This window comes from Neurospora hispaniola, assembly GCF_033458365.1.
Source record: "Neurospora hispaniola strain FGSC 10403 chromosome Unknown B0T23scaffold_14, whole genome shotgun sequence".
NCBI lineage: Eukaryota > Fungi > Ascomycota > Sordariomycetes > Sordariales > Sordariaceae > Neurospora > Neurospora hispaniola.
This window is the reverse complement of record NW_026944419.1, coordinates 67,915-95,470: the sequence shown is the minus strand read 5'-3', so window position 1 is coordinate 95,470 and position 27,556 is coordinate 67,915. Positions and strand designations below refer to the sequence as shown.

General features: G+C 52.5%; 13 protein-coding genes across 13 annotated transcripts; 8 read left to right on the top strand and 5 right to left on the bottom strand.

Annotated features, from left to right (window-relative positions):
- The first annotated feature begins 634 nt into the window (after window positions 1-634).
- Window positions 635-1,565, top strand: B0T23DRAFT_56609 (uncharacterized protein). Its single transcript, XM_062841470.1, has 3 exons — window positions 635-684; window positions 966-1,211; window positions 1,349-1,565. Exons 2-3 carry the CDS (start codon window positions 993-995, stop codon window positions 1,397-1,399), a joined length of 270 nt encoding a protein of 89 aa, XP_062687740.1. The 5' UTR covers window positions 635-684; window positions 966-992; the 3' UTR covers window positions 1,400-1,565.
- On the top strand, window positions 1,537-3,357 carry B0T23DRAFT_56553 (GPR1/FUN34/yaaH family-domain-containing protein). Its single transcript, XM_062841468.1, has 3 exons — window positions 1,537-2,122; window positions 2,188-2,610; window positions 2,955-3,357. Exons 1-3 carry the CDS (start codon window positions 1,731-1,733, stop codon window positions 3,049-3,051), a joined length of 912 nt encoding a protein of 303 aa, XP_062687739.1. The 5' UTR covers window positions 1,537-1,730; the 3' UTR covers window positions 3,052-3,357.
- Window positions 3,358-4,280: 923 nt separating this feature from the next.
- Window positions 4,281-5,391, top strand: B0T23DRAFT_56560 (uncharacterized protein). Its single transcript, XM_062841469.1, has one exon. It carries the CDS (start codon window positions 4,407-4,409, stop codon window positions 5,160-5,162), a length of 756 nt encoding a protein of 251 aa, XP_062687738.1. The 5' UTR covers window positions 4,281-4,406; the 3' UTR covers window positions 5,163-5,391.
- Window positions 5,392-7,693: 2,302 nt separating this feature from the next.
- Window positions 7,694-9,824, top strand: B0T23DRAFT_56523 (FAD binding domain-containing protein). Its single transcript, XM_062841467.1, has one exon. The coding sequence runs from the start codon at window positions 7,873-7,875 to the stop codon at window positions 9,586-9,588; it is 1,716 nt and encodes a 571-aa protein (XP_062687737.1). The 5' UTR covers window positions 7,694-7,872; the 3' UTR covers window positions 9,589-9,824.
- A 344-nt stretch (window positions 9,825-10,168) lies between these two features.
- On the bottom strand, window positions 10,169-12,923 carry B0T23DRAFT_437163 (arylsulfatase). The gene is made up of 3 exons (XM_062840611.1): window positions 12,181-12,923; window positions 10,914-12,121; window positions 10,169-10,821 (listed from the first exon to the last, which is right to left on the bottom strand). Exons 1-3 carry the CDS (start codon window positions 12,521-12,523, stop codon window positions 10,456-10,458), a joined length of 1,917 nt encoding a protein of 638 aa, XP_062687736.1. The 5' UTR covers window positions 12,524-12,923; the 3' UTR covers window positions 10,169-10,455.
- Window positions 12,924-13,341: 418 nt separating this feature from the next.
- B0T23DRAFT_368209 (major facilitator superfamily domain-containing protein) lies at window positions 13,342-15,661 on the top strand (the record flags this gene model as incomplete). The annotated part of the gene is made up of 6 exons (XM_062836439.1): window positions 13,342-13,731; window positions 13,796-13,976; window positions 14,045-14,165; window positions 14,222-15,095; window positions 15,172-15,277; window positions 15,366-15,661. 6 exons carry the CDS (start codon window positions 13,342-13,344, stop codon window positions 15,452-15,454), a joined length of 1,761 nt encoding a protein of 586 aa, XP_062687735.1. The 3' UTR covers window positions 15,455-15,661.
- A 453-nt stretch (window positions 15,662-16,114) lies between these two features.
- On the bottom strand, window positions 16,115-17,958 carry B0T23DRAFT_433430 (WD40-repeat-containing domain protein; the record flags this gene model as incomplete). The annotated part of the gene is made up of 2 exons (XM_062840446.1): window positions 16,115-16,578; window positions 16,644-17,958. 2 exons carry the CDS (start codon window positions 17,956-17,958, stop codon window positions 16,115-16,117), a joined length of 1,779 nt encoding a protein of 592 aa, XP_062687734.1.
- Window positions 17,959-19,007: 1,049 nt separating this feature from the next.
- On the top strand, window positions 19,008-19,508 carry B0T23DRAFT_400380 (ribosomal protein L36-domain-containing protein; the record flags this gene model as incomplete). The annotated part of the gene is made up of 2 exons (XM_062838482.1): window positions 19,008-19,286; window positions 19,413-19,508. 2 exons carry the CDS (start codon window positions 19,008-19,010, stop codon window positions 19,506-19,508), a joined length of 375 nt encoding a protein of 124 aa, XP_062687733.1.
- Window positions 19,509-19,822: 314 nt separating this feature from the next.
- B0T23DRAFT_56449 (complex 1 protein-domain-containing protein) lies at window positions 19,823-20,728 on the bottom strand. Its single transcript, XM_062841466.1, has 4 exons — window positions 20,635-20,728; window positions 20,297-20,475; window positions 20,094-20,234; window positions 19,823-20,012 (listed from the first exon to the last, which is right to left on the bottom strand). The coding sequence occupies exons 2-4, from the start codon at window positions 20,408-20,410 to the stop codon at window positions 19,938-19,940; spliced, it is 330 nt and encodes a 109-aa protein (XP_062687732.1). The 5' UTR covers window positions 20,411-20,475; window positions 20,635-20,728; the 3' UTR covers window positions 19,823-19,937.
- B0T23DRAFT_56378 (acyl-CoA N-acyltransferase) lies at window positions 20,671-21,964 on the top strand. Its single transcript, XM_062841465.1, has 2 exons — window positions 20,671-21,358; window positions 21,542-21,964. Exons 1-2 carry the CDS (start codon window positions 20,889-20,891, stop codon window positions 21,909-21,911), a joined length of 840 nt encoding a protein of 279 aa, XP_062687731.1. The 5' UTR covers window positions 20,671-20,888; the 3' UTR covers window positions 21,912-21,964.
- A 453-nt stretch (window positions 21,965-22,417) lies between these two features.
- On the bottom strand, window positions 22,418-23,722 carry B0T23DRAFT_437137 (uncharacterized protein; the record flags this gene model as incomplete). Its single annotated transcript, XM_062840610.1, has 2 exons — window positions 22,418-22,932; window positions 23,005-23,722. The coding sequence occupies 2 exons, from the start codon at window positions 23,720-23,722 to the stop codon at window positions 22,493-22,495; spliced, it is 1,158 nt and encodes a 385-aa protein (XP_062687730.1). The 3' UTR covers window positions 22,418-22,492.
- A 769-nt stretch (window positions 23,723-24,491) lies between these two features.
- On the bottom strand, window positions 24,492-25,967 carry B0T23DRAFT_391160 (elongation factor 1-beta). The gene is made up of 4 exons (XM_062837922.1): window positions 25,611-25,967; window positions 25,472-25,511; window positions 24,858-25,243; window positions 24,492-24,795 (listed from the first exon to the last, which is right to left on the bottom strand). The coding sequence occupies exons 1-4, from the start codon at window positions 25,648-25,650 to the stop codon at window positions 24,566-24,568; spliced, it is 696 nt and encodes a 231-aa protein (XP_062687729.1). The 5' UTR covers window positions 25,651-25,967; the 3' UTR covers window positions 24,492-24,565.
- A 939-nt stretch (window positions 25,968-26,906) lies between these two features.
- On the top strand, window positions 26,907-27,420 carry B0T23DRAFT_400376 (uncharacterized protein; the record flags this gene model as incomplete). The annotated part of the gene is made up of 2 exons (XM_062838481.1): window positions 26,907-26,991; window positions 27,053-27,420. 2 exons carry the CDS (start codon window positions 26,907-26,909, stop codon window positions 27,418-27,420), a joined length of 453 nt encoding a protein of 150 aa, XP_062687728.1.
- Window positions 27,421-27,556: the final 136 nt, after the last annotated feature.

Here is a 27,556-nt window from a genome sequence, read left to right as displayed (position 1 = left end):
GCAGTATGGCTAACTCGGCACAGCTCTTAACCACCAATGCCCGGCGATCTCTACCAGAATTGTAAGCCACTGGAGTCCGTGTGAGAAGGAAGAATGCGCTACTGGTCGGGATTACTACCCTACCTACATGCGGCCACAGAAAAAAAGTACTATCAGGAAATAAATAAAAAATTGTGCTGTCTTCTAGTCATCGAGACCAACTGGAATAAGCCACCAATCACACCTATGAGTCCTCGTCCTTTTGATCAGAGCACTCAATTCTTGAAGCCCGAGTTGAGCAATGCTATCAGATATCCAATTATGCCATGTGCTGAACAGCTTTTTAGCCTCGCTATCTAGACGTCAATTCAGGTCATGTCACCTTTAACCTTAGCCACAAGGGAGATCTAATCTGAAGATGACCATGTTAGCGTGTGTTAGACTCTTTGTCCGGGGTTTTTGGAGCGGAACAGGGACTCCAGTTGGATACTACGCACATAGAGTGTATGGTTGTTGTCGGTTGAATTTGGGTGAGTGACCCTCCTTGTTCCAGTGCCCCCTTATTGCCGGTACTACTAGTGCATTTCTCGTCTATGGAATATACATGACAGCAGGCATCTGCTTCAACAGAGTCTACTCATCGTGAAACACCCCAACTGACACTCCCAATGCACGAAACCAGTCTACTGTTTATCACTTGGACCTGTATGTATTACTTCTCCCCTTCCATGTTCTTCAAATTTTAGACAGTCGGCTCTACCAAGACTTTTTAATTTGGGCGTGTAAAGGAATTACCAAGCAGACTGCAAGTGCTGTGGACCAACCTCTATACTATGTATAATGCCACGCAACCTACCCCGTATCCTGGTGGAATAATCAGCTTTGTCCAGTAAGGAGACGGCGTTTCCAGATCTTCTTCTCCGTCTTTCAGTGGAGCTCACAGCTTTAACACAACCACCGACGACCCACTAAGAGAGAACCTTAAGCCGAGGGAGATATCCGCTTTCTCACCGATGTCCTTGTTGGCCTGCATCCGTCTCCTCATCGTTTGGGCTGTCCCTCCGTGGGCTCGGGGTGCCCCCCGGCACTCTGCAACCGGCCTCAGTCTAGTGGTGGGAGCCGTGACCCGGCTTGCTCCAGTCAGAGAGGCACAGCCTGACCCCAGTCGAGGTCCAGTCGAAATCCAGCAGAGGCTGGGCTCAGGGAATATCGAGGGAAAATGCATTTATCCGGTATGAGTCTTTGCCCCTTATGCCACTAACGAGCTGGCACGCCCAAGGACGGCGTCCCACTTGGTCTCCAGTCCCCCAGATGACGGCCCCTAGTCCCTGCATCACTGACATCCACTCTCCACTGACCGATGAGCCAGTTCATCCCAGGACCCAAGCAGATCCAGGCAGATCTAAGCAGCTCCAGCTAACCCCAGGCCTCTGCGGATCATCCCTGCTTGCCCATTACGGCAACGCTTCTCTAGCGGCATGTTCAACATGCCGCTCTTCTGGCCGTGGGATATGTAATCCATGATCCATTCGACCCACCCCCCCCCTCGTTATTCTCTATATCAACCTCTCTTCCCCAGTTCTTCCCCAGGACCCTTTTCTTTATTTCCATCTTCTCCAGGTCTCTAGGTGGTACACCTTGCAACAACAACAACATCGACATCTAAGGAGCACCATTAACTTGGTTTCTCACCTGGTCCGACAATACACACTTCGCCCCAACATATCATCACCTCTCAACAAGTTCGCACAATGTACGACGAGAAGCCCTCGGTTGACAACATCTCTGCGGAGCAGGCCCACGCCCAGGCCCAAGCTCAGCTCCAGGCTCAGGCCCAGGCCGCTGTCGCTGCCGCCCACCAAGAGGCCATGCTCAATGGCTGGCACAACCCAATGGCTCGCATCCACACCGGAACTGAGCCCAGGTTGCCTGCCTTCGGTGGTGAATTTCAACCCGGTCTCTATCGCCCAGTCAAGGAACGCAAGTTCGCCAACCCAGCGCCCTTGGGTCTCTGCGCTTTCGCCCTCACTACCTTCATCCTCTCCTGCGTCAACCTCAAGGCTCGTAACTTGACCGTCCCCAACGTTGTCGTTGGCTCTGCTCTCGCTTATGGTGGTCTTATTCAGCTTCTTGCCGGCATGTGGTAAGTACAATCACTGGATTCATGCCACCCTCTCCTCACGCATCATGTCTAACACGTGCCTTCAGGGAAATGGCTGTTGGCAACACTTTCGGTGCTACTGCTCTCTCTTCTTACGGTGGCTTCTGGATCTCCTATGCCATTCTTCTCACCCCGGCCTGGAACATCCTTGGTGCCGACGGTCCCTATGCTACCCCAGAAGCCAAGGCGATTGATCCCGAGATGGCCGCGTCTGCTGTCGGCGTCTTCCTTACCGGCTGGTTCATCTTCACCACCATCCTTCTTCTATGCACCTTGCGCTCCACCATCATGTTCTTTATGCTTTTCTTCACTCTGGATATTGCCTTCCTCATGCTGGCCTGCGGCGAGTACGCCAACGACAACGGAAACGCCCTTGCCGCCGGGAGGCTCACCAAGGCTGGCGGTGTCTTCGGTATGCTTGCCGCCTTCTTCGCTTGGTACAACGCGTTTGCTGGTATTGCGGACAGCAGGTTAGTACCCCGACCATGATTTCTTTTTTTTTTTTTTTTCTTTTTTTTTTTTTTGTCCTCTTAATTTCTTTTTCTTTCAACCACATATCTACCTCCCCTTCCGACAAGGATAAATGAAAGAAAGAAAAGCACAGTGTCATTATCCTGGCCTCATACTCAAAACATGGCATTGGCATTGGGCGTTCCCCGAAACCATGCCATGACACTACTGGTCCTTTCGGGGTTCCTCGATTCAAGCTCATCTGCCAAGCACGCGTCATTACCATCATCATCCTTGACCCAATTGCAGAGCCTCATATAACTTCAAAATGATCATGCGCTAACGGTTCTTTTTTCTTTTACAGCAACTCCTTCTTCCTCCTCCCTGTCTTCCACTTCCCCTGGTCTGAGAAGGGCCGTGAGACCAGGATGGCTGCCAAGTCTGACCGTGACCAGGCGTAAGTCGGCCCAGGCCGTTCTTTCCCTGATATGTTTTACGTTATGAATTTTGTTTAAGCGGGTCGCAATGGGTATTTGTTATTTGGTGAGCGAGGTAGTTCACGAGTTTGGATATCCACAGAGGTTTGGGTCATGTGCATCTCATGTTCATGTTTTCTTTTTGTTTTAATGATACCGGATCAAGGGTTGGGTCCACGACGATACCAAATGCTTACACACATCATTAATATCACACTTTCTTTCCATTTATGGAGTCCCAAGCATGTCTTCCCCCGCTAATGTAGCGACTGGGCGCAAATAGTGTCGGACTCTGTGAGTTAGTTCACTGACCCAGCAAAGCTAACCATATGTATCACTTCAATATTCAATCTTGGTTCCTCCATCCCGTCCTCATCGCCCCCCACCCAATTTATTGTGGTGGTGGTGGTGGTGGCTACCCCAGAATTCTGCCATCAAGCGATATGCAGTGAAATCATGGCTGACGTTTTCAGATGACGTCCCTCCCCTGCCATTTTGCCTCTGACCCCGGTCACTGAATGGCTTTCCAGCGCTCTGCTTGAACCCAAAGCTTACTCCACCTTGTCTCGGCTCTTTCTTTCCTGAAAGGGGCAATGCTACGCTTTTCTTTTTTGGTTGAATTTGCCTTGGTTCTGGGCCTCCAAAGGGCCATCTCCACTGTCCTCCACAAGGTCATCCACTCCAAGATCTACCATTATGGAGTCGCTTACTGGGATGACGAGTCTCATGAAATCGAGGTTGGAGAATGGTGATTGGTTCAGGTGGGTGAGAAAGAGGAGAACGTGCAGCCAGAGGAGACGAAAGAAATAGACTTTGGCGCGGGTACCAACGGTTTTGTCGCATTGCAGGCAGGCACTTGCTGATTCTTCCCTTGGTTCTTTTCAGGTTACTTCTTGCCGAAATCGCAACCCCCGACCCTCCGTCATCCTGTCCGACGGGCCATTGAGCGCTTGTCAAAGATGTCCCCGTGGGCCAAGGGCGGTCCCCGTCCGCTTCACTTCCGAGTTCGGCTCCGTCCCTGTCGGCATCCCCGCTGTCATCTCCCCGACCCCCGTCCCCCGTCGCAAGCTTCCCGGCGCACAGGTTAAGCTTGTTTTCCGAGATCAAGATGGCCCTCATGTAATCAAACCATATCCCCGGCCATCGTATTACGTACGTACGTGGTGGGAACTCGGCCCGGAGATAATTTCTTGCACCGGTTGCGCACGTGTGATTGGGGAAATTGGGAACCCCAAGCGGCGGCAGAACTTTCCAGATGCTGTTGATGTTAGTGTCGACACCAACACCAATATGTCCTCGACATCTACACTAAAGTCAATGCGGCACGTTTGTAGCCGGCTATGTACTCCATCCTCAAAGGACCATTGCACGGGCTCCCGGCATCAGCACCGACAACAGCAATTGTCAATCCATCCAAAGGTTCAATCGCAACCCGTCCGGCGGGCCCTCCCTGCCTTTTGTTTGGCGCTCAGCAATGTCGGGCAACGGAGGTTCTGTGGCCCGTCTTGTCCTCTAAGATCCACAACCTACATCGGGGTCATCCATATCTTGCATATGCTGCAAACTCAACGCCACGCGCCTCCTTTGAATTGAGGATGTCAACAAGTGGACCCTCAATAACTGCCGGCTTTTGGGACACCCTCCACTGGAGTTGGTGCAGGGAGTTTGCTGCCCGCACTTGTGGGGTCACCTTTCTTTTTTTTTTCTTTACCTTGATGGACACGGGAGTGGGAATCGGTGGAATTGCCAAGGACTGGCGATGGAGGTGGGGATGGAGGTGGGGATGGGGATTACAAAGGAATGATGGACGGACGGGGATGATGGTGGTTGTGAGCCAGCAGATGCAAGTAATTCTCGGCCAATCTCGACAAAGCTCGACAATCTGCGAAATCTGGATGTGTGTTATAGGCTCTTCTGGCCGGCCGGTAGCTGCGTGGGAAAGTGGAAGTCGGCAAGGTCATCTGGGGAAATTGGAACACAGTTTCAGATTTTTCGAGGGGATGGACCCGTTCGTCGCCATTGAAGATCCTCTTTTCCCCTCCTGGAACATACCTAGGCTCGCTCGCAACCGGTTTTTGGGGTCCAATTTAATTTGATGTAATAGCATGTTATCGAGTCTCAATGTGGATGTTTTCTTTTGGGTACGTGGGTGGGCATGCGAGGCGAAACTCTGAAAGTGCAGTTTGTCAGAGAGACCAAGTGGTTGTGATACTAGTGTAAAAGGAATTACGGGGGAAGAACACGATATCTGCTCTATAGAAACTTTTTCTGGGTTTCCCGTTGATTAATAGCCAAGTGAATAAGAAATGTAGTCAGTTCAGAGGCACGACATTGTCTCATATATTCCCAGACGTCACGCGACACCCCTCCACATAGTCAAAAGTCAATAATGATAGTTGACTTTTTGCGCTCCAAGCTCACGAAGGAGTTCACAGGGGACCGAATAAAAGATCACACTAGGTGGATGATAGCAAGAAACTCTCGACAAATTTCCCCTTTCCTTACATTATTATTCCGTCCACTCATCCGAATGGGCGTTGGGCACAATGAATCAGGTAAACCTTCAATATCATGATGAAAATCTCACACATCCATTGCGCCCAAGCCCTAGAACCAGAACACTATACGTGGCCGTTTATTGATTCCAGCCCATACTCCCTTGCCTTGTGGCGCGTTGAGGTTATTCGCCGGCTGCCAGGCCGGTCCAGACTCGGGGGCAGCATAATGCCAAGCTTGAGTTATACCTAATCACCGACATGGTATGCGAGCAAAAGACCTCAGGTTTGCAACTGCCGTTGCCCCTCTGATGGAGGACATTGTACCTCCGATTCCCCTGATTCACTTGATGGCTGGCGACAGTACACTACACTGGGGGAATGCTTGTTGCCAAGGAGTTCTTGGGTCAATCATGGTCGGATGAGACAAATTGACTGACCGACCGTCCTGTTCAATCGTGCGCTAAAGTGTACAATCAATGAGAGTTGTGTTAATGAGGAGTGAGAAATAGGTAGGTAGTGCTCAGTTCCTCACGGAGTGTGAAATCCAAGTGTGATACTCGTAATGACGTAAAATCATCAACAACGTTTTGCTTACAAGACGGTGACGAAGGTGGTCCCGAGAAAAACAAACGTGAAAGCTTAAATCTCCCTTGAGCCTCCCTTTGAACCGGGGAAGTGGAAATCTCACACGTGGATTTCGGTTCCACTGGACAGCAATGCAACCTTTGCAAAAAGAAAAGAAAAGAGGAAAATGAAAATCCAAGAGAGTGATGATCTCGCATATCCAATCAGCCAGCCAACTTACCAATGAACCGGGGAAATTTCAAGATCAGATCGATCAACACTGCACCACTTTGGTTTCTCTGGTAATTCAAGTGGTAACTGTGCAGCTGACCATGACCCTTTAGTGTACATATCCCACCTAGTCCATCTTGACCCCAAGCACTGTCTATCATCTCATCCGTTCCCCCGGGTTGGGGAAAAGCCAAGAAGATGGAGTGTTGCAGTAACCCCGCGTTTTCTGTTTTCATTTGGTGATGATCGATGGACAGAGTTCTCCACGAATGGTGCTGCAGCGCTGCGTTGTTGCTGTATAGCCTGTGTTGATCATTTAATGCCATGTTCGGGCGAGGTTTTCCCGCCCCTCCCGGGAGTTTCGTGACGAATCAGGAAGGCCATCAAAGCAGTCAAGCAGCAGCATCGGAGACCGCTCCGTCATTGCAGTTCTTGGTGTATGGGGTAACGGGGTGGTTGGGCTTCCGGACCGGAGGAGGGAAAACGGAGACGGGATACACGTGCTGTCCGGCCGGGTCCACATTAGCGGCTGATACGAGGATGTTGGCGGCACCAAGGAGAGAAGAGAAGAGCGTTGTCGTTGTTTTTAGTCAACAGCTGAGCATTACGGAGCTGGAAGGTGATCAAACAGTGAGTGGGTTGGTCATTCAAGGTGGACCCAGCCAAACGTCGCTGGATCTGATACGGGGGACATGCAATTAACGCTGCACGCTAGTCTATCATTCCGTTGTACGTAGTCTTGGAAGTGGCCCCAGTAGATGCATGCCAAGACTATGAGCCAAAAGTCCTTTCCCTCCCCTCCGCATTTTCATCTTTACTTTCGCAGTGGAGCTCTTTCCATTCTCCAGACTGTCGGGGACATGGTTTCGAGCTGTAAAAGAGACACAAGAAGATTGCAAAGGGGACAAAATCCATGCTTGCACTCGGTAACTTTCTCAAATCACCAACTGGTTTTAGTCAGCTGACGGCCCGCCCGGCAACGGTTCTCGGCTCTGTCTTAGCGAGGGGCGCACGGCACTACAGTACCTCTACACCTTCTTCCATGTTATGTACCACTCATGATGCCTCTGAGCCTTTGCAAGTCTGCCGGCTGAAGTGAAGATGAATCGTCGCAACAGCGATGCCATTTACGTCTCCTCTTTCCCCGGCTGTACGTTGGTTGCACTCTAATTGATTGAACGGGCAGGCACCAGTGACGACGGTTCGGCCTCGACCATCCGACGTCGACGCAGACATCGGATGATGGACGGGCTCTACCGCCTTCGAGATCATACCTGCGAACACCAAGCCGGTGGCATGCCAACACCTTCGTCCCAAGGAGGTGGTTCGGTTCTCATCTGATTGCTTCCCCTTCAGCTTCCATCCCGTTGCCTGACATCTGATGATATCTGACCGCAGGGCAACATCGTCCGCCCCCCCTCACCATTCGTTCCATCAATAAAATAACATGGCCGTCGTGATTAGTGTCCTCTCGAGCTGAACTTGTACATCAATCAACCGTGATACTACTGCCATGACCAGGCGACAGATTCGCTTGATGTTCTATCTTGCAGTCCTGAGTCCCATTGCCGCAGTCGTCTATCACCACCTTTTGCCATCAATACCCGACGCGTTTATGACAGACCTCGTCAACAGACTGTTCCCGTCCGAAACATCCGCCATGACATCACAGGCCTCGCGTCCCTGTGTCATCATAGTCGGCGGCGGCCTTGCTGGGCTTTCTGCCGCTTACTCCGCCCTGGGCGCCGGCGCCCCTTCAGTTTGCCTGCTGGAACGTGCCCCGAGGCTAGGAGGCAACAGCATCAAGGCCTCCTCGGGCATTAACGGGGCGCCCACCCGCTTCCAACAGGCTGCCTGGCCTAATCTAGGCCCTGATGAGACCTTCTGGGACGACACCGTCCGCTCTGCCGGCGCTCGCCTCTCCTCGCAAACCACAAGTCAGCCTGCCGCCAGGGCCCAACGCGAGTCCCTCATCTCGGTCCTCACCCAGCGATCCGCTGATGCCATCAACTTCCTCGCCGATCTAGGCGTGGATCTCACCGTGGTGGCACAGCTCGGAGGCCATAGTCATCCACGAACACATCGTGGCGCTGGCAAGACGCCTCCAGGCGCCGCCATCATCACCACCCTTGTCGCAAAGTTGAAGGAGGCCGGAGGAGACCGGTTCGAGCTGATGACCGATTGTGAGGTCACCAGGCTGCTCACCAACCCCACTAATGCTGCTGTCTCCAAAAAAGGCAACGGCGGCTCCTCAGCCGACCACCAATCCGTGACCGTTGTTGGAGTCGAGTACAGATCGACCAAGAACAGCGGCAACGGCGGTAGCGGTCATGACGGTACTTCCCTTCACCAACTCACCGGTCCCGTGATCTTCACCACCGGCGGCTTCGGCGGTGACACGCACGGCCTGCTGGCCCGCTATCGCCCAGACCTGGACGGCATGCCCTCCACCAACGATCCGCGACCGGGCACCCACGATCTGCTCGCCGCCGTCGGTGCCAAGCTGGTCGATATGGACAGCGTGCAGATTCACCCGACCGGCTTCGTCGATCCGGCTAATCCGTTGGTGCCCGTCAAATTCCTCGCCGCCGAGTTGCTGAGAGGTGAAGGTGGCATACTGCTGCACAACGGTAAGAGGTTCGTCAACGAGCTGGAAACAAGGGAGCATGTGAGCAACACCATTATGGCTCTGCCGGGCGACGGAGTCGAAGGCGCCTCTTTACGCCAATGGGACATTCAACTCCTGCTCGACCCAGGCGCGGCCGAGGCTGCTGCGGGCCACATGGGGTTCTATCTGTGGAAGGGCCTGATGAAGAAACAAAAGGTTTCCGAACTGGATGCAACCACCAAGGAGACGCTGGAGGAGTATGCAAGCATTGTGAGGAGAGAGAGGGAAGATCCGTTCCGTCGCAAGGCATTCGGGCACTGGAAACTTGGTGTAAACAGTGACGGCATTGTCGACGAAAACGCAGAGCTGTGCGTGGGCCGCGTTACGCCCATTGTGCATTTCACCATGGGTGGTGCCGTGTTCAATGAGCATGCCCAGGTGCTTTCGTCCGAGCTTGGGGAGGAGCAGAAGCCTATCCAGGGACTATGGGCCGCTGGTGAGATTACTGGCGGCATTCATGGCGATAATCGCCTTGGCGGTTCGTCGTTGTTGGAGTGTGTGGTCTATGGAAGAATCGCGGGGGCCGAGGCTGCTGACGTTGCGAAGAGGGCTCACGTCTAAGGCCTGATGGGACTGATGTTTGGAAATGGCCTACGGAGAACGGCCAAACAGACGCGTGGAGGGCGAAGTTAATGCCTTGCAGGATTAGTGTCTCTCTGCTGGGTATATGATGACCGTTCCCAGGAGGGCTGTAATATGACCTTTCGGGATTGGGCGTTGGCGTTACGGTCACCGGAGTTTGGCGTGTTTTCGGGGTTTTCGGGCTACCAAGTGTCGTTGCAAAGCAACCCTACCCTATAGATTATCCACATGGGCTTTTGACCAAGGTATGCGCACCAGTTCAGCATAGGACGTCCACCCCTGGCTCGAGGAATATCGAGGCCGGGAGCAGTTGCGCTGAAGAATTGAACAGCAGGGAGCAATCGCAACGACGTGTGGTTGTGTATAATTATTCCTTGGTTCCGAACTACTTTTCAACGACTCGAATTGCTCGGCCTACATGACTCGGTGGTAGAGTACACCTCTAGTAAGGATGGTTTGATTCCGGCTGTGGGCAAGTCAAGCGTCTTTTTTTTTTTTTTTTTTTTTTTTTTTTTTTTTTTTTTTTTTTTTTTTTTTTTTTTTTTTTTTTTTGGTTTCCCTTTTGGTTTCCTCCTTTCCACCTCTTTCTGGTTTCTTCCATCTCATGTCTTGCTTCCTTTTTCACATCATATCATGCCTATGGTTTCAAGGAGAAATATAGTTGGATGACAGACAGCTGTTATGGTCGTAGTGTATGACCAACTAGGCACTTTGTCATTTTCCAACAATGTTGAACAAACTCTGTTGAAGCATTGGTGCTGATAACCACTATACTATACCAGCAAGGAAAGCCCTATATACTGGAAAGTAAATATAGTTTCTCTACCCACGCAAACTCGCCGGTTCTCAAACCCACTGATCCCATCGATGTCCATCCCGGTATACTAACCCGTCCGTTTCAAACTGCGGACCTTCGGCCTCAACAATGTATCCCCTCTCGCACCGGTCAAACTCTACCCTTTTCTGCTCTTTTTCGTAGAAGGAATCGAACCTACTCGAAAGAGCATCATGTAAGTTGTGCACATTCCCAGCCGGGTGTAGAGCCTCCCATGGTCGGATACACGTCTTTCCTTTACACGACTTGAGGACAAAGAGGAGCGAATCAAGTCGGGCAACGACTTTCTGGACTGGTACCCCAAGAAGAGTCGCCGGCGTTTTCCCAGTGGCAAGCGACGAAGGGTCAAGAAGATTGTTGAGCTGGTAACGATCGGTCTGTTACATTTCATGTGTCTGTCAGCACCTTGAATACGGGGTATTTGATGTCAGAACGGGCCGGAAGAAGGCCCAGAACAAAAGAAACTCACCTGAAGATCGTACAGCTCATGTTCACCACTACACCAGACAGAGTAGTACATATTATACCTTTCGCCCAAGATCCTCACGGCCTTGTACGTATTGTTCGTCCAGAACCTCGTCGCGTCCTTTTCAAACACTCGGCCCTCCGAGACCGCAAACCCCCAGTACTCAACCGTAACATGCTCATGTCTCTTTCCCTTCGCCTTCGCTTGGGCCAGGTCCTCGGCGGTAAGCGGGATCGCCTCCCCATCCAGCCCATATTCTTCTTCTTCTTCTTTTCTTTCCTTGTCACCCAAAGCCCCAGCCAACTTCAGAACCGTAGGCGCCAGATCCACATGACTCGTCACCACCTCCGCTACCTCCCCCCTCTTCACGCCCGGTCCCCTCACAATCAACGGGACATTAATGTCCTCTTCAAACCCGCACTCCTTCCCCGGCTGGAGCCGGTGCTGACCAATATGGTATCCGTTATCAGCCGTGTAAAAGACGTACGTGTTCTCCAACAACCCATGGCGCTCCAGCCGCGCCACGACGCCTGCGACCAGCTCGTCGACCGATTGCAGCGCGCGCAGCCGCTGCCGATAAAAGTGATCGTTGAAGGCTACGTTCTCGGCGCTCTGGTGCGGCAAGCGAGCAATCCAGGACACGCCCGAGGCGCGCGAAGAGGGGTTGAAGTGGGGGGTGCGCGGGACGATGACATCTGGGAAAAGGTGGGCGTGTCGGGCGGCGGGAATGGGAGGGGTGAAGGAGACGGATTTTTCAATGTCGTCGTGTGCGTTGGTTGGACGGCGGTGGAGGGTAGCTGGGTCTGAGGAGGAGGAGGAGGAGGAAGAGGAGGAAGGGAAGCGCGGCTCGACGTTGCTGTGAGGGGCGATGGGGGCAATGCCGAGGAAGAAGGGCCGGTTGTGGACGTTTTTGGCGGCTTTGTCGAGGAATCCATAGGCCTTTTTGGCGAGGACGTCGACTGAGTATTGGCCTTCGTAGCTAACCGGGGGATCACGGTTGCGTTGGAAGGTGGCGTTGAGGTACGAGTAAGTGTAAGGGTCCAAAAGAAAGTCGGAGCCGTTCCAACCGGCTATGTAAGGGGAGTCGTAGTTATCAACGGTGTGGGCGTTGAAAAGCTTGCCGGTGTAGTAGGTATCGTAGCCAGCTTTTTGGAGCCAAACTGGCAGATAGGCTTCGTTGAAGCCTTGACTGATGAACTTGGGGTATCCACCTAGTTTTGCGTGTTAGCTACGCCTGAAAGTGACTGCAGAAACTCAAGAAGCACCTTACCATATGGCGGTGATACGTCCGTGACGTTGGTGTTGTGAGCTTGTTTCCCGGTCCACAGAGAAACTCGGGCAGGGCAGCAGATGGCCGTTGTACAGTAGTGACGTTTGTAGGTAGTACCTTCATCGGCCAAGTGTTTTTTGAGCAGGGGAAGATAGTCGAGCGACTGTAAATGCAAGTCTTGGTCGTCGGTAAGAATGAAGACGATATTTGGGCTGTTCTTTTCCCCTTTCGTTGTCGTCCCCTTTGGTTTATGGTCGAAGCCTAGAGATTTTTGTCCGCTGTCTACGGCAAAAGCGGCTGATAGTGGCACGCCTGCTGCGAGAGTTGCCACCGAAAAGCGCATTCTGAATGGGTTTTGTGTCAAAGTGCTTTGATGTTGAAAAAACAATAAGGCTGAAGGGATTCCCAGGGGTAGTAAAAAATGATCATGAGGTTCCAAATAAATAGGCCCTGGGCACTGAAAAAGGTCGGGATCCCAGCAACCATCTATGACCCATATCGTTGTTGGAATAACTCCCGCAAATTATGTCTTCATCGTCAAATAATCGAGCCAGTGTAGCTTCGGATTGGGGCTGTGATTGCTAAGCGTTGCTCCTTTGCATCGCGATGTTTCCGCGTTGGTGGGCTTGGAGGTTGGCGTGAAGTCATCGATGGCGTGCTAGTTTGGCGCAGTTGCACCATGCGGGCGCTACTATAAGAGATTCCATGACAACTCTGTCCCGCAGCCTAACTCAAACTACGAGATGGTGTAATTTATCTCTATTCTCATTTGCTCATATTTGTCGTTTCTGCAACCAATTTTGTGCGAAGGTAGTATCTTGTTCGCGATCCAAGGGCCCGTCTAACGAAATCCAGACACTTATGTCGTGATTGTCTCGGCCTTTCATGTACCGCAAGGTATCTCGGGGATAAGCTGATTCTGGAGTTGTCAGCTTCCGTGTTCGGAATGAATCCCAAGAGGTGGGGATGACACTCAGGTAGTTCCCAGAAAAGGGAGTATTTCCTTGAACGTGTTTCCGAGTTTGAGCTTAGATTTTGGTGATCTTGCGCTTTACAAGATCTCAAGGTAAGTTCCATAACGATATCTCAAGAGGACAAGTACTTATATTGGCCCAGGATTCCCATCGGGCCTGAAAGGCTCTTGCACAAGAACTGGCAAAGATGGTTCAACGCCATGGGGACGAGCCATCCCTAGTCACAGAACGAGAGCCTCATTTGAGTGACACTGCGCAGCCCAGCTCCGACTACCTCTATCACGCCTGTCGCATTACTCCTGAGGAAGGCATCTACAATCGGTTTATCAAGCCAGTTCCCGAGGAAGACGAGGAACAGAGTCTAGGAAGCGACAAAACCGAGTCGTTGAAGCAAAGCGCCCATGTGAATGTCATCAAGATCATATCTGTCATGCTGCTAGGCATCTTCGTCGCACAGACAGATACGTCCATTCTCATGGCAACACATGCAATTATTGCGTCCGAGTTCAACGCTTTGAAGGACTCTAGCTGGCTCATTATCAGTTTCTCTCTAGCTGGGGCGGCCACGCAGACTATGGTGAGGAATATCATCAAATGACACAGCCTTGCGGGCGTATGCTGACTACTCCGCCCCTGGACAGTACGGCAAGTTAAGTGACATCTATTGGCGCAAGAGGATGGTGATAATCGCGTATACCATGTTCATGGCTGGCTGTGCAATTGTCGGTGTTGGCCAGACAATGTCGCAGGTTGTCTTGGGCCGAATTGTATCCGGTGCTGGAGCCTCTGGCATGTCCGCACTCGTGTCCGTTCTCATCACAGGTAAGCTTGGCTTTGACATGAACTGATAGAGTGTTCACAGCGACGACTAACAGCCAGTTGCCTCTTAGATCTGCTTCCTCTCCGAGAAGTTGCTCAGTGGAGAGCGTATGTCAACCTCGTAGCTACCCTTGGCCGAAGCATTGGCGGACCTTTAGGAGGTTGGCTGGCAGATGTCGTCGGATGGCGATGGTAAGCTTCTTCTGTTGCCGAGTATTGTAGAAACCAACTGACGCTGATACGCTCAGGTCGTTCCGCGGTCAAGTGCCACTCATAACCCTCGCCATCATTCTCTGCTCAGCATATTTACCCAGCTACACCAGCACGCTAGACGAGACAGATGACGCCACCCAGTTGAAGAAGAGCAAGTTCAGCCGTATCGACTTCAAGGGTTCGTTCATCTTCGCTGCCCTTGTGCTGGCCCTGCTTCTCCCCATCGAGCTCGGCGGCGTCAAGATTCCCTGGTCCCACCCGCTCATTTTCGTCTTTCTCGGTGCCAGCGTCATCCTTCTCGTCTCGTTCATTGCAGTAGAAAGGCGACAGGCCGAGCCAATCCTGCCGCTGGAGATTTTCCACAGCAAAGACGCCATCCTTTCATTCTTGATCCTGGGACTCCAAACCGCCGCCCAGCTGGGACTCATGTTCACTGTCCCCCTCTACTTCCAAGTGACATCCACGCCGCGGCCGTCCGCCACCGTCGCGGGCGCGCACCTCGTCCCTGCCGTTATGGGCAACGCTATCGGCGGCATCATCTCTGGTTCCGCTATCAAGCGCTCAGGACGGTACAAGTCCCTCGTCATCTGGGCCGTGACCTGCTCCTCCACCGGCTATCTTCTCCTAATGCTGAGGTGGCACGGCAACACCAAGTCTTGGTTCGAATCGCTGTACATCTTCCCCGGAGGCTTTGGCATGGGGGTCACGAGCAGCGCGCTGTTCATCTCGCTTCAGGTGGTCATTGACCCGGCCCACATGGCGCCTGCTGTGTCGTTCATGTATCTGATGCAAACGGTATGGATGACGATTGGGTTACCGGCTGCGAACACGATTATGCAGACCGTGCTTCGAAGAAACCTTGAGATTCGGCTGTTGAAGCTAGGATATGACAAAGTTGAGGTAGCCAAGGTTTGTGCCCTGACCCTGTGCTTGTCGCTATGTCTTTCGCTGTGCGGAATAGCTCAAGGCTAACTTGGAGCCATAGGTCATATCGAAGGCTGTTTCTGATGTTGACTTTATCGACGGCGCAATCGATAAGGTCAGGGATGCTGTTGTCCAGTCGTATATTGACGGTCTATGGTGGAGTCACGGTCAGTTTCCCTCTTCACTCCCTTTCTCGCTTCTCTTCCTGGCAAGTATCTACGGCACGGACTGCTGACCACTGTTACCATTACTTAGGGTTCTCGTTTGCCTGCTCGGTCACTGCACTTGTGCTGGCTGTCTTCCTCAAGCAGAGGAGGCTCGACGTGCACAAGTCTAACCCCTGATGAACATTCTTGCTGGGCGAACACTGCTGCTGAAGGTTGGGAATATCCGGCCGTTGAACAACTTCAGCCCATATTAAGTTTCCGGGAGAAGCACACGGATTTTCCTTGGGGCTGCTCCGTACAAGTTCACCAGTGTGGCTCGTGTGTCTCAAATAAATCCACTGAGTAAGAAACTCCGCAATGCGTGAAATATGTCCTAGAATGATGTAGGTGAGCAGCTAAACATGGCGTGGCTTTGAGACCTCTCGCGTTCCTGGTCAGTGTCAGTTTTTTTTTTTTTTTTTTTTTTTTTTTTTTTTCTATTTTTTCTTCTTCTTTTTTTTTTTTAATCCCCTGGGTGCCAGCCAATGTTCCATGAAGAGGTGAATGACAGAATCCTTACTAGTTTTATGTGGCGCTTCCAATATCGAGTGACAACGTCGAGTGATAACGAGCAGTCGGACTAGGCCAAATCGCTGTTTTATTGTGCCTTTTCGAGTATGACCTTCTACGCAACAGGATATCCCCCCCTTCTACGGAAGAAAAAAAAACGCCTGGCTGTATGAAACGTTATCAACAGTGCTCTCCATTGCAAAGAATTTTATGCACCCATCCCATCCTTCTACCCTGGGTTGATATCTGTTCTCGCGAGCGGGAACCATTTCGATTTACATCGGCGTACTAGAACCGAACACCCCAGACACCGCGCCCTGCGCTGACTCCCAACCAATCGCCATACTCACCATTGCCCATTGGAGGAACCCATCCAAGGTTCCCGACCTCGTAGTCACACTGCCAACTAGCCACAGGACTCCTCACGTTATCAGGCTGGCCTGCCGGGGTCAATCCGGAGGGCTGGTTGAGCAAGTCCCAAATGAGCACCTGGCAGTCGTCACCACCCGAAGCAAGCGTGCCTCTCCGGGTGGGCGACCACTCAATGCAGTTTAAGGAACCCCCATGGCCCCGAAGCTCCAGCAACGCCTGCCCTGGTTGGCGAACGTCGAGTATCCTGATTACATTGGAATCCATCGCAAAAGTTGCGAGTAAATGTTGGTCATGCGGAGACGTGGCCAGTCGCAGGAGGGGTGGGGGATGCGACATGGTTTGCTGAGCTAGCGTAGGACTGATCCGGCCGCCATTGGCATCTAAATATATGGGTTAGTTTGTTGTAAAGATAGGGACCAACGAAAAGCCGACAAGTGACACTTACCACGCTCTTCCTTGCCTGTGGGCTCGTAAATGATAGTACTGTGCTCAAGGCTTCGGAGATCGAACATGCGCACACTGCCGTCCTGGCCACAGCTTACAAACACATCTACACTGTTTGCGCAGAAGCGAACGTCGTACACCTCCTTATCGTGGGCGATAAGCTGAGTCTTGGCCGTCAACGATGGGATATCCCAGATGGTACACGTAGTGTCGATACTTGATGTGATGATTAAGCTAGGCTGAACGGTATTCCAGTCGAGCGAGGTCAGAGGAGCTGTATGATCAGGCGTCTTGGAGTTGGACAAGAGGGCTAGGGGAGTGAGCTTGGTGATGGGGGCGTCACGGCCGCTTCTCGACGTGATCGAAGAGCCACTGGTGGGGACCACGGGGTCAGCTGGAAGTGACCACAGCCGCAAATGGTCCCCTGAGGTAGCAAGCAGGTCTGTGGATTGTTTCTGGGATGAAGGAGGTTCCCACAACAGGCGCGTTACGGGGTATGAGTGTGTGGCCTCGGCGGTGCGCGTGAAGTCCATGGAGTACTTGGAGGTGCCCGGGACATATACATCGGGTGGTGTCTGCGTCAAATTGGCCTCCAAGATCTGGATATAGTTGTGGCCATCCTCCAAGTAGCTGCCAATGGCCAATTTCCCGGCACTGTTTGCGCTGGGACGCCACTTACACCAGTCGAACGAGTACGTAGCCCAAGGGGCCATGTAGTTGCTGGTGCGAGACTGGGGATTGGCCAACTCGTAGGCCTGGCTACCGGGCAGCATGCCATCAGAGAGGGTGGAGTCGGCCCGAGGCCGGATATCAGACAGTCCCAGCGGGGTGTTGGAGACGTTGCGAGATGACGAAGCGGCCGCGTACTTGTTGGTGCTTGCGGGAGACATGTATTGCGACGAAGAGCTGCCACCTGGAGGAGTCGGGTTGTAGGCGGCATAAGGCGAGTTGCCGCCGTCATAGGAATTTGAGGCCAGGGTAGCAGGGCTGGAGCGCTCATAGCCGTGGGACTTGTAGTCGGCGGACTGCTGCATCGTGGGGAGAGTGGGAGCTGTGTTGGACTGCATGACGGGCGGACGAGACGACATGCCTCCGGGTTGCAGAACATTGGGTACGGCACCAGCGCTTTGATAGCTCTGCATGTTGGGGGGGCTCGAGGGCATCTGCTCGAGCTTGATATGTGGTGCGCCGGAGGACGCGTACTCGCGGGGCGACGACAAGTGGGCCTGGTGTGCCGACATGTGAAGCTCGTCGCCGTGGGAGGCATAGGCACTTGGTCGGCGCGCCGGCTGATATTGCTGTGACTGCTGGTTCATCGTGCCAATACCAGTCAAGACACGAATGTCTTGGACGAAGGAAGTGTTCGGGAGGCGAGGCGCCTAGATCGTTGGCTCGAGTTGACGCTAGCGGCGGGATGCGACTAAAGGGCAAGAAGGGAAGTGCCAGGGCGCGGCGCTGCTTGATATTAGGTTATGGACTGGTATATGCTGGAGGCTTGTTTATGTATAAGATAGGACGCAGAAGCGGACGGCGGGGCGAGCTTAAGGGCGCTGTTTCCAAGGTCGCCGAGATGGTGGAAGTGGTTTACGATGTGGTGGTGGTGTGAAGGTGATGGTGCGAGCCGAACGGGCGCCTGACGAGGACGGGGATGTTACCGAGAGCACAAGAGAGTGACACAGCGAATATGGATATCCGATGGGCGGAGGGAGGTAGGTAAGCTTCAGTTCTGCTCTGGTCCGTATCGGCAGCTCCGTGACAATCACCTGTCGGCTTGTTTCGTCGCCGTGGAGAGGTGGACAACGAGAGTGGCAGTGGAAGGTGGGAGGAAGACGAGATGGGAAGGTTGGGTGGTGTACTTGCACTTTGGAGAGACGACATCAATGGCGGGTTACAGCGGGCTCCCAGCGTGGAGAAGAGCCACCCCCCTGTGAGGGTTGCGGGGGACAAGGTAAGTGTAGACATAGCTTGGCTACTCAATAACTGCAACTCTCTTCACTTGGTCCTCTACTTCAGGTACTACCAGGTAAGCTGCGCTTATCGAAGGTGCTTGGCGGCGGTCTTGGTGTGTTTTAGCCCGTAAAGTAGCATCGAAAGAGGCATAAGCTCTCACAGTGCAAGCGTTTAGGCATTTATACGCTTTAAGCAGCCGACGGAACGAAAACCGCATAGGTAGCGTTGCTTGATCGGACCCCACACTGTCGATTGAGTGACGGGCCGGCAGACAATTCGATTTCGCGCGCCTCAGCGACCCCAGCGACGAGCACCTCGACGGCGTCCATATTCAACCTAACAACGAACGGCAGGTAGGCAGGAAGGCTTACTTTCGACTACAGGCGACCGCTCTTAATAGTACCAACCAGTCACCATGTCGAACCTCTTCCGGTCGCTCGCATCCTCGATGCGCGCGCTTTCCCTCGCCGCTCCTCGCGCGACTGCCGTCAATTCCACCAAGACCGTTGTCTCGGCATACCAGACACGATGCCTCTCTCAGGGTCTCCTCTCCCGCCACATTTGCACGCCCATGTGCTCCCATAACAGACCCGTCGCCGTGTCCCAAAGCGCCAAGAACGGCCTGCCGTCGAAGCAGCAATCGAGGGGCATGAAGGTTCACTCCGCTATCAAGAAGCGATGCGAGCATTGCAAGGTGAGACGCACCGCATATAGATATATCTATATCTATATCAGGCCCTTGAGATATCTAGAGAAGCCGGCGAGTGTGGAGGTTTTAGGTGGGGACCCGGACTGATCCGTCAACCCGACATCTATACAGGTCGTGCGTCGCAAGGCCAACAAGAGGCAAAACGGCTACCTCTACATCATCTGCCCTGCGAATCCCAGACACAAGCAGCGCCAGGGCTACCGGTGAACATGACGATGGCGATATCGACAGTGGAGTGACACATGGTGTGTACAACGAGCGCTCAACAACGGTCTTGGTCTTGTGGTTTTATTTTCGGGTCTACATAGAAGGATTGGGCTGTACGATACGTTAGGCGAAAGGACCATCTTGAACAACGAGCGCCGACTCGCATGCCGATACGGAGACGTGTATATCAGACCTGGCATTCAACGGGCCTTTTGTTTTTTTTTGTTTTTTTTGGCGCGCAGCATAAGCGATGGCCCGTCATGGCGATTCAGCAATGAGATTGGGATAAACCGAACCCAGCAGCGGCCTGGTCGTGTGGATGATACCAGCGCATACGGCCCCAGCCAAATGACAAGGAATGCGACCCATGAATAAGAGAACGGTTCTTCGGTAGGTGAAGGCCGAGGCCAGATATGGTCTCTTCGACAGTTACAGACCATCAATATACCTCTCCATATTTTCCCATTCTGTCTTGCCTGTCGAGAGCAGATAGCGAATGTGGTCCTTGTGAGTGAGACAGGCCAGCGTCAGTAGCAAAAGGGACGCAAGCAAAAAATGAGAAATCGGACAAGGAGGAATACGAACAAGGTCAGTGACATGGCGGTTTCTCTCAAACTCGGCGCGGGCCATCCTTCTCGTCTCGGCACGCGTGGCCGGGTCCGGAATCCGGCGGGTTGCCCGCATGATGGTGCGGTACAAGGCCAAAACTCGGGCTCTTTGGAGAAACTAAGTAGAGACGGTAGATTGGAAAACTCATCCTCATCACGAGATGAGTGGGAGCGACTTACATGTTCCAAACTCAGTGTGTCCCCCAGACGAGGCCGCGGGGGGCGGCTTGCATATCCCCGAATGCAAAGCCGCAGAGCTGGCAAGCACCCTAGAAGTGGTGCTGGGCGGTTCATGGAAATGGGGTGTTATGCGGGTGAAGCTTGTGCCTGTGATGAGATTGGTTGATTTATACCCTGAGCTTTGCTGATTAGAATACTCCTTTGGATGAGTGAAGGGAGCAAAGAAGCAGATCAGGCTTGGCAGCTACCAGATCGAAGTGTGTGGTAGGAAAGTTGAGGTAAGATACTTCTGCACACTATGCTTCAATAGGAAAGGCCCTGCAGCAGATACAAAGTACCTTTGTGTGATGAGGCATCACGTAGAAGTGGCTTTAATCTCCCCTTTGTATGTTGATACCCGTTGCTTTATGTGGTGCTGCAGTTCTGGGCGGGAAGTGGAAATCGAGGATTCAAACTAAGTATTTTCGTCATTTACAACTGCTTGCTATAGAAACTAAGCATTCGGGTTCCACGCCGTGAACCTCGACTTCAACGCGACATCAGACTTCATCCAATCCCACCACGAGCGCGTGACACCAACTTCCATACGCCAATGGCACCAAAACGCCAACGGGCGCCAACGAGCCCCATCGAGAGGGCAAATCGCCAAACAGACAAAGAGTTCATCGCCAACTATCTCCAACCATCCGTAACATCCACATTACACCCCTCATCGCCAGCGCAACTACCACCCAAACCCTGGACCACCGAATGGTCGCATCCCAAAACCGGCACCAAGTACACCATTAGCTTGGTCCAGTCCGGGAAACTCAGCGAGGAGGAACTCAAAGCATGCTTCGACTTGATCAAAGAGACTAGCTACGATGATTACCAAAACTCCAAAGATAAATGGCAACCCAGGAAGAAGATGGAAGAAATGAGATCGCCCGATCTTCGCTACGTCCTGGTCAAAGACGGCTCGTCCGGCTCTATACGTGCTTTCACGTCCTTGATGCCTACCTATGAAGAAGGTCAGCCGGTCATCTACTGCTATGAAATTCATCTCAAGCCGGAGTTACAGGGGTAAGAAGCCAGAAAGAAATATTAAATATATATATATATATATATATATATATATATATATATATATATTTCATCTCTCCAGCACGCGCCGTGTCATGGTCCATCATGTGCAAAAATGGCCAAACAGCCATGTATGTACTCCTACACTAACCAGTTCTCTCGCTGACTACTTATCTGCCACAGCTCCGGACTCGGTTCACTGTTGATGGGATTCCATGTGACTGTGGCCACTAACCTGCCCCCGATTACAAAGGTGATGTTGACATGTTTCCTATCCAACAAACGCGCCCTTGGCTTTTACAAAAGGCACGGGTTTGGGACGGATGACATCTCACCTGGGCCAAGGAAGTTCCGGTCAGGGAAGGTAGTGATGCCGGATTATGTTATCATGAGTAAACCCGTTGTTCGTTCCTCACCGCTCACGAATGACAAGCCGTCTGAACGGAAGAGATCCCAGACCGACGCATTTGGGTATCACTCGCCTGAAAAAAAAACCCATGAAGACGAAAGACCAGAGCTTGAGCCATCCACATCTTCCGACGGGAAATCATAGGCCAATATTACGTTTGTGGAGATATCGACTCCTGAAAAACAGTGGTTGTGTGGTCTAGACTGATGTAGGCCCCTATGCCACGTTGAGAAAATCTATACAATGATACTAACTCGCTCCTCCTGTGACGTTTTTCTCGTCAGGCCGTAGCCTTGGAGCATGCACGCCGCGACAGTCGTGTAAAGTCGCTGTCATGCGCCTGGAATCATCTCGCAATGCTCGAGGCAGCCAACCATCATCAAATTTCAATGCAGCATATTCCACACTGGTATCAACATCCACGTCCAACAGCCACATAGATGGGAGTCGAAGTCAATTTGTCGTTCCTAAAGACGTAGCGATACGTTAGCAGTATCTCCTCACGGCAATGAGCGCCTTGCTGTGCAACTCAAGCACGGGTAATACTCACGTTTACGTGACCTGTCCCAAGTTTCGCTTCGGAGAGAGGTATAAATTCACGCCCATGTTGATCCATCTCCGAAAACATAAACCGTCGTCATTCTACCAACCAGACGAGGAGCCCACAAAAGCCAACATGGCCCATCCGTAAATCCAGTTCATCCCTTGTGTGACATTCGCTCTATTTATTTGTACGATACTTGACAAAAGCTTGTCTCACTGTCGTCCCGAGATTGCTCTGCTGCCGAGGAGAGTGCAACAACCAGCAACAAGTTTGCGTGAACTGTATCCGAAACGGCATACTCAAGCACTTCATGCGAGGATGGGAGCTCTTCCCAAGATGGCAATCCATTCTGAGGGTGTCGTTGTGCAAGTGACTGCCAGTCCACTATCGGCTTGTGCAACGTCTGTTCGCTGCTACCAGTCGCACATGTTCCGTATGGAAGGCCATCGTCGCCATTTCCAGCAACCCAAGGGCCAATCCCAGACCAAACGACTGGCTCTCCGTCACAGGAGGGCTGGGGAGGAGGACCCCACGTCCGCCAGTTCAACCCGTCAGTGCTGATACGATTGATCCGGGCGCGGTCCTCTTCAGTAGCTTCACCCCACCATCTTCTCAATCTCTCTGACGTTGGGATATTTAGAGGATTCGGAGGCAAGTCGAAGTCGCTTCATTCCTCCCTCCACTCCGGGATACCCTTTGGCAGATCACGCAACGGCAAACGGGGACTCGGGGGCGGACTGCATGACATCCAGTTCAGACCGTCATGCTGCACATCTGCTACCCTGCGACGGGCTTCAGCAGAGAGTTCGACCCACCGCTTGATGCCCTCGGGTGTCGGAGGGATATAAGGAAGCGAAGGGAGCTCATTGTCGTCGTCGTCGTCGTCGTCGGGATCGAGGTCAAGGTCGCCGATGTGTGAGCTGTATGTCGACGAACCGGGTGAGATGAGCGAAGGAAGGCTGTCTATAGAGCCATTCGGGCTAGCATACTGATGAGCCTGCTTTTGAATCTCAATGGCCAGGTGTTGACTGGCTCGGGCAGAAAAGAGGCAGCGGAGTCGGATAGGAACATGGAAGATCATCTCTAGTGATGCGAACAGAGCCTTCTTGCAGAGCACAGCCAAGGCGACAGGAAGCGCAAAGGAACAGCCAATGGCCCTGAGGCAGAGGCGTAAAAGGCCGAGGTGAGAGTCATGGACGTTGACAGCAAAAGTTCCCTCTATCATTTCGATTGATTCTCTTAAAATTGCAAGAATGGCTTGTATATTTGGCTGCCGACGGTAGTCCTTCTTTTGGCCCGGGGCTTTGAAATGAGGACTAGGGTAGTGATTAACAAGAACAATAAGAAGGGTAAAGAGTAGACGAGGAATGGGGGTTTGGCAAAGTCGAAGCACCTTGGTTATAGACGACATTTTTTTCCCCCAGGCCAGAGACGTGTAAGCGAAGTCCCTGGTGCAGCCCTTCAGTTCACCCCCGAAATTCTGTTCCTAATCCTGACGCAGCCGTTAGTGTTGGGAAGCACCTTTCGAAGCCAAACCTGGCGGCATCGCGTGGCAGCTGCGGTTCGTGAGTAAGGTTTCTCAAGAAGCCGCCGGTGGCGTGCAAAAGGAAGTCGTCGCTCACTAGGTGCAACTTCACCGGATCCTGCCTTGGGGGTCGAGGAAAGGTTCCACCACCAAACCGCACCACAACCCCCAAGTATCTTTTACTTTGCCTTGTCAACCTTCCCTCCGATCAATGCACCATTTCTAAGCTCATCGACATCACATGTCTTTCTTTCACTCGTTCATGGTCAGCTGGAAAATTGGAGTGACTTGCGCAGGCTGAAGAAAAAGACCGAGACAAATGCAAGGATGAGGCCAAGAGCGACCGAGATTCTATCTTTTCCTCATTGCTGCCATCTTCATGTCCTCGGCGTAACAATTCAGCTTCGACCCTCTCAACTTGTATTTGGCATGTTCACGCACATACCTATGGATTTTGATGGCCCTAGTCCAGTCGTCAAGGTACGCAACAAGACGGGCACACCGCTCTAGGCCATGCGCGATCGCCTCGACAGGTACTAACCAGTCACTCCAACAGTTTAACGCTCGCAATCAAGGATGTATAGTAGTCTCGTTACCCTTGTACGAAGGGTCACATCAGAACACAAGCACGGCTCAAAGCAATTATGAACAGACATTCAAATGGCAACATCTGGTATCATTAGATTCATAACTTGTTCATACCTCTGCAATCAAACTCTCAGCCAAAGCTTAGAGCTTCTGCATGGCAGCGATATCGGTGGACTGGACATAGTCCTCGAATCCAGCGATCTCCTCCTGGAGCTCATCGAGGGAGATCTTCTCGTCCTCAATGACCATGTTGATCTGGAGCTTCTTGATACCGAAGCCGACGGGGACGAGCTTGGAACCACCCCAGACGAGACCATCCTTCTCAATGCCACGGACGGCAGCCTCAAGAGCAACCATGTCGGTCTCGTCATCTGTAACGACCGGATTAGCACAGATGCTTCGTCTGTACACCGCGGAAGAAAGGAAAACTTACCCCAGGGCTTGACATCCATGGTGACGATGGACTTGGCAGCGATCTTGGGCTTGGCAGCCTTCTTCTCGCGGTAGGCAGCAAGGCGCTCCTCACGGATGCGAGCAGCCTCAGCGTCCTCCTCCTCATCGTCGGAGCCGAAAAGGTCGACATCCTCCTCCTCCTCCTCGGCAGCAGCCTCAGGGGCCTTGGCGGGGTTGATGGTGACCTCGGCGACATCAGGGCCGTAGGTGGTGTAGGGGGCAGAGGAGTCGCCGGCGAGGGTGGCGAACTCATCCTCGTAGGTGGCGATGTGCTTGTACCAGCGGGCAGCGTTGGGGTACTTCTCGGCGGAGGGAGCCTCCTTCAGGGCCTTGAAGACGGCAACATCAGCCTGGGAGGCAGTGTAGCTATACAGAGCTGCGCGTTAGCAAGAGCATGTTCGCCAAGAACCAGAGCGTGCATTGATGTACATCCAGTGTGTTGTTGGAGGAGGTTCGAGTCAGAAGTGCACAAAAGTGCTGTTGTGTTAATCATTTGCAGGGTCTTAAGCTGCTCAGCAACACGGACCAGTGTGTTCATCATTCGAAAGGGCAGGAAAGTGACCATCATATCATGGAGAAGTCCGTGATACATACCCAGTAACGTAAGAGCGGGTGAGAAGCCAGTTGTTGAGCACTGATGCCAAAGCGCGTTAGTTGACAAGTCCTTCTCTCATGATTGCGCTTCTCGTCGAGCGCAAGCGCAGGCGCAAGCGGCAGGTTGGGGGTTGCTTACCGGCAAGGCCGGCATCGGTGAGGAGATCAGTGAAGCCCATTTTGCTGGATTTTGAGGATTGAGAAGTGGTGATGAGAGATGGATGTTGATGTGAGGAATGCCTGGTGAGAGAGAAAGGAGTCAACAGAGGCAGAGGCAGCGACGACAATGTGGCCCAAGGATGGCGGGGTTGAAAATCTTTTGGATTGGATCCATCCAATTTCGAGCTCCACTCTTTGGTGCGCGGAAGACCCCGCTCTACGAAAAGCGAAAAGCTGCCCGCCTGCAGTGGTGCGTCCAGTGGAAACTGAGTGCCTGCAGATAGCAGGAGCACGAGCCACTCGATTGATTCGCAATGAGTGAGTTCAACCGCTGAAGGCACAGCCAGCCGCGCGCCACTTTAAAACAGCTAGGGGAAGAATACTACTACGTACCTCTAGCGAAGGAAGCTGCACAGCCACGGTCAAAAGTCCTTGGCCCGATCCAGGACTCGTTCGTCGTCTGGGCCTTTTGCACTCTTTGCCCAGCATCAACGCCATCCAATCAAACATGACGTCACATTCTCCTTTTCCCGGCGGTTACAAAGTAAACAAAAACAACGCTTACCTCTACGGCAATGTGATCTGTAGATATCCCAGGGTGATCAGATTCTGCAGATGACTTGAGAACCCTCACGGGTAGCTAACCGTCATCTACCGAGCAGGCTAAAAGGTATAAATAAAGATCGGAACCCTTGCTACAGTCGCGGGTGTCCAGCAGTCCCCATGCCAACGAGCCCTACGCACAACTGGCCCTTGCTAGGCGTGTGTCACCTGGATCCTTGGCCAACTTGTCGATTGGCTCACGAGCAGTGCACCAGCTCCATGACTGGCGTCTGTTCTCCCGTCGCTCGACACCACGTAACGTCACTGAACCCTATTGTGTCTATGGCCCGAAATCGTGCTAGTTCGACTTGTCGAGGGCGCCAATGCGTTGTTACCGCGCGTCATTTGTGTTCCCTGTAAAGAAAGTCACAAAGCCGACAACGGGGAACCTGGCTTCCACTTGAGTAGAAACTTTTAAGATATAAGCTCGCGGCAGTGACGACTCTTCCAGAATCCAAATCTTCATCCGCATCAAACTTTCATATCACCTACTTAGTAACTCAGCCGCCTCGAACTGTCCTGAGTGAAAACGAATCCACCAAGTAAACAAAGTCAAACTATACATTATCCACCAACGGTTCTATTCTCGACGACTTGAGACTTTTCAAACCCAACCGCTTTATCTCGTGGAACTATCTCAAACACCCAGCATTACATCATCACAACCGCTACCATGGAATCTCTAAACCGCTACATCCCCTACGCCCACATGATCGCAACGGTCTTTGGCCTTATCGAGCTCGGTCTAACATGTTACCGTGAGTTTTTCTCCATCTTCCACTTTTAAACCATTACACCACTAACAATCTCCAACAACAGTCGTATCACCCTGGTGGCGAGCCCCCGGCATCTACGCCTTCATGCTCTTCAGCTCCGTCTGGACTTTGTTGGTTCTCATTTACATTGCCCTCTTCCCGCCTTACTTCCCCAAGACGTTCCAGCGCACCATCGCCCTCGCGCTGGAGTGGATCACCATGATCTTCTGGTTCGCCGGTTCGATCGCTCTCGCCGTTTATTTCGGGTCTCCGAGCTGCGGTGCCGGCACATTCTGCGGATGTGTCGAGGCCGCTACTGCGTTCGGCTTCCTTCTCTGGGTTACCTTTTTGTTCATCGTTATTGTCGATACCATGGCTACGCTCAAGGGTAGGGCAAGGGGTCAGAGGGCCAAGCCTGTTGTCGGAGTTTAGGGTGGCGGATTGAAACACAGAGAATTTGATCCCTGGATCGGACTCCAGCAAGGAGTGGATGGAGGAATGCATGTCGGCATTGATCTCAGCTGTTGCTGGCTGCATCGTTGCTTGGGAACTGGCTTCCACAAGCGGC